At 43.6% G+C, this 4,223-nt stretch overlaps 1 protein-coding gene across 2 annotated transcripts; it reads right to left on the reverse strand.

The window, feature by feature from the left end:
* Nucleotides 1-867: 867 nt before the first annotated feature.
* CDKN2AIPNL (CDKN2A interacting protein N-terminal like) lies at nucleotides 868-3,892 on the reverse strand. Of its 2 annotated transcripts, XM_033140106.1 has the most exons (4): nucleotides 3,639-3,892; nucleotides 2,474-2,573; nucleotides 2,055-2,108; nucleotides 868-1,071 (listed from the first exon to the last, which is right to left on the reverse strand). In XM_033140106.1, the coding sequence occupies exons 1-3, from the start codon at nucleotides 3,836-3,838 to the stop codon at nucleotides 2,097-2,099; spliced, it is 312 nt and encodes a 103-aa protein (XP_032995997.1). In that variant the 5' UTR covers nucleotides 3,839-3,892; the 3' UTR covers nucleotides 868-1,071; nucleotides 2,055-2,096. The 2 variants fall into 2 exon arrangements, with proteins under 2 accessions (XP_032995997.1, XP_032995998.1); XM_033140107.1 differs by lacking the exon at nucleotides 2,055-2,108.
* Nucleotides 3,893-4,223: the final 331 nt, after the last annotated feature.

The raw sequence follows: 4,223 nt of genomic DNA on the forward strand, positions 1-4,223 counted from the left end.
ATCACAGCTTTCCAAACTGTATGTCGCGACAGATTTGTGTGTCGGCTGCAGCGTGTAGGTGTGTCACATGAATGCTCCCCACACTCCTCGCAGGGCTGGAAAGGAGTTAGTTTGACCTCTGGTTTGCTAGTAAAGCTGAATTACTGTGTCGCAAAATGATGCATGTCTAAAAAGTATGTCACCAACATGAAAAGTTTGGAAAGCTCTGCTCTACACTCTATCCCCCTATGCCTTCAAGGTATTCCATAACAGGATGACCTCCTCAAGGGTCACAATAACATTGCCAAGTCCCTTGATGGCATCCTTTAAAAAGCTTAAAGCACCTAGGACACAGTAAGCCACTGTTTCATGCTCAGTATTCTCACGATCCTATGACCATCGTCCTGTGCCAACTTGGCAAGAAAATCACAAACACACCATCCTTCACCACCTTCTTCCTACTGCTGATGCCATCTGCCAAATTAAGCCTCTGGTGATACCTACTTCCCCATCTAGCCATCTCTCCACTACATAACTGCTGGTCCCCATAAGAGAGCAGGCATATTGATCTTGTCAAGAACCTGGGCATGGAGCAGGCACCACTTGTATCCTAGTGCCTACTCTCCCTGCCACCACAAAGCAGAGACAGACAGGCATATTTGCACTTTGCTTGCTCTAGATACAATATTTGACTCTCTGCTCTGAGCAGCTGGTCCTTCTCCTCATCTTTAGCAAACCAGGACACAGAGAAGACAATCTGCTAAACATGTTACATGTCAGACTCTTGAACCTGGGGGAAGACATTTGAACCAGGCCCCCATACGAATTTCTGGAAGGGCTTTTCTGTGCCAGGTGATCGAAAGGGGAAGAATAAGAGTCTTTAGTACCTTTTAAAATCTGAATCAAGATATACATTTTTTTAATTAAAAAAAAACCCATTAAAATCAGTATCCAGTGTAAATATAGCCTTATTGAAAATGCATCTTGGAAGTGATCCTTCTTGCAGTATCAGGATTGCAGTCTTCCATGTTACGCCGATGGTGTGGCATAATGAAAGCCTCACATCTCTTCTTTTGGACACTAGTGTTGATTCTAAAAGAAAAAAAGAAAAGTGTGCAGTAGAGGGCAGTTAAGTCAATCACAATCGCATCTATCTGAAATAATGAAATTATTATTAAAAATGTTTAGTTTAGTCATGCATTTAATAAGGCACCTCAGCTATAAGAAATCCCGCAGCAGGGCATGATTGTTCTCGAAGTTTGTAATTTATTATGTATCTCCTGCAGGATGAACGAAAGCCGTACTCCCAGTTTACTCACTTGTAAGCGATTCTAAAATAAGTCATTAATAAGAAAGTAAGTCCAGACTAATTCACACAGCCATTTCAGCCCTTGGCAGCTGGCCTGCCTACCAGATGCTGTGGTACTCCAACACACATCAGCTCCAACCTGCATGGCTGATGGTAAGATAGGCCATCAACATCAGCACTACTGTATTACAGTTGTGTGAGGCCAGCTGTGGGTGTTAAGTGGCATGTGCACACAACTATGCTTAGTATAAATCATAAATCTTGCCATGACTTGAATTGCTGAACTCAGCACTAGCTTTCCCCTATGGCTACTATGTATTAAAATGATTGTAAGTGAGCCCTGGGACACTGCATTATCATATGTTAGTGTTACTAAAACAGATTTTTAATGACTTTTTTAATACAACCAAGCAGACACTCTGATCAGCACATACCTGTCACGTTACATAGTTTCGATTCTTTTCCTGACACTTAAGTCACAACAGATCAAACTGGCTTTCACCTCCTCTACTATATGCTTAGCACAATACTATGTATTGTCTACAGGGACAATTTTCCATAGTATTTTAGTAAGCAGTAGTGCTATGCAATTATCAAAATGCAATTAGGTGCAACATTTGCTCAAAATTCCACATTTTGTGAATAGTTAAAAATTGATTTAGTGGAATAGAGTTTTGGAAAATAAGGACAACTAGGATTTGGGTAAAGGAAGTCAAAGAACTATTAGGCAAAAGGGAACTAGGGATGTTGGTAGTCTTTACCCTACCTCTAGTTTTTTTCAGCTTTCCCTAAAGCTGTATGAATGTATTCACACTTTTCCCTGCAACCATAAAGACAGAAAATGTTTAATTTATAATGGCACCAGGTTACATAAGTTAACAGCTCTTGTTAATGAAATAAAGTAAAAGGGTTCTATCCAATGGTGGCTTTGCAATGTAATGTGCTGCATGAAAGCAGTTTTTCCAAAGTACAAGAACACAAAGATCAAGAGAGAACTAGGTTACTTTTGGGGAGTTATAATAAAATATTCAGAAATGGATCACAACATTCTCTTTCCAATTGAATTAATTCTGTGTATTAAGAGATCCTATTCTGATTCTAACCAGTTTCAATATTTTCAAAAGTAGGTCCCTTCAGCATTTCAGGTTCCCCGCCCCAAAGAGTTCCCAAATCCTGAATGTTCACCTTTTTCATTAATTCATCGCGGGTTGTGAAATGTGGTGCATCTTCAACTTCAATTCCCTCAGCCATTTCAGTTACCTTCTCCAAGAGATCTTTGTTGTAGCTGAATAAAAAGAAGAGTAAATGGAATATTTGTCCAATATTTTGCTGTTCCGTCTCAGTTCTCAATACTCACAATCCATGTATAATTTTAAAAAAGTTTAGCCCTTGTAATTTTAGCAGCTGAAACTGCAGCATACATTAAAGGTAGAAAAGGCTGAAAGGGCGAGGAAAACTGGGTTCTAGACCAACTCAATCTTCTTCTTGGATTTTAATTGCATTGCAAGACCAACCTCCCTTATGTGCTTCACTTATGTATCTAGGAAAGGATTAAACAAACAAGTACTACCAGTGGAAACCTGTGTGCAAGGGACTTTCACTAGCACAACTGAGTTTCCTCCCTCCAACCCCAATCCACAATTGGCGGGGGGGGGGGGGCGTCAGGAAAACCACCAGGAGAGGGCACACTGCTTCATGAGGTAAGCAGAAATGCTTGCTTGCGCTGTCTGAGCAACCTGTTTAGCACTGCACTGAATTCCTCCCATTATTCCCCAACCAAGCCAAGCAGTTAGGAAGTAAATTTTATTAAGTTTCTCCTAACAATGCCTGGAACAGATTACTGAAATGTGAAATGATTCTGCTCAGTCTTAGCAGAGGAAATCTTGTTGTCACTGAGGCTGCAATCTTTACCCTCTGCTTTAAACACAGCAAGACCGAGGCTTGCTGTAACTTCTAAGTACTGTAAATAAGTATCGGAGCCTTTCAAAACCTGAGTCACATATTTTTATACTGAAAAATGGCCACAGAAGCAAGGGGATTTCCACGGACAGAGACAGACACGTTAGCTGCAACTCTCAGCATCAGCAACTGTTTAAAAGCTCAGAGATAGTCAAATATGGAAGGGAACCATGTGTGCGTGCCTGTAAAAGCACGTGGGGTGGGTATTGTCCCCCCCTTTTTACTATTATTATATAATGTGTTTTGTGATTTATGTTGTAAACCGCCCTGTGGTCTTTGGATTAAAGGCGATATATAAATTTAATAAGTAAAAAAATAAGAGAGCGGAAGGTAGATTCTGCCGCCACATGCCGCTAGTCCTCTGGAAGGCGGGAGGGAGAGGGGGCGGTACCTGCATCCCATGAAGATGTGATTGGCCCAAACCATAGAGAGCGAGAGCAGCTGGTCCACGCGGAGCGGAGAGAGCGCCTCCCCATCTCCCGGCGGATAATTGCGCACGATGAACGCACGCCGCGCCTGCCAGTGCTTGTCGTTTTCCGAGTAGGAGCGGAACCGCTCGGGGAACTCGGCCTCGCAGTCCTCGCTCACCATCACTTTCGCTCTTCCGTCCTCTACAGCCCGCCAGAAAATAAAAAGGGGGGGCGGGAAACTGCGGGGAAGCGGATATGACGCACCCGTTCGAAAGCGAGGGCGGGGAAGGAAACAGGAAGAATAACATTGCCGCTCTGGCCTGCCCTCTCTACTCCTCCGGTGCACCTCCGGCTGCTGAATGCTCCCCGCACCCCCCCACGCCCGCTCTCTAGTTAGTTCGCGCATGCGCCATGGGGCCGTATGGGATCATCTTCCGTTCCCCAGCTCGCTTGAGGCTGTGGGATCGCGAGTTCAGTTGAGGCGTCTCTAATGGACGTCGTTTACATCTCTTCGCTCCACGCCCACTGATGTCAGCATGAAACTGCCCCCACCCATCCTGTGTTTT

Source organism: Lacerta agilis, chromosome 2, assembly GCF_009819535.1.
Source record: "Lacerta agilis isolate rLacAgi1 chromosome 2, rLacAgi1.pri, whole genome shotgun sequence".
Taxonomy (NCBI): Eukaryota; Metazoa; Chordata; class Lepidosauria; order Squamata; family Lacertidae; genus Lacerta; species Lacerta agilis.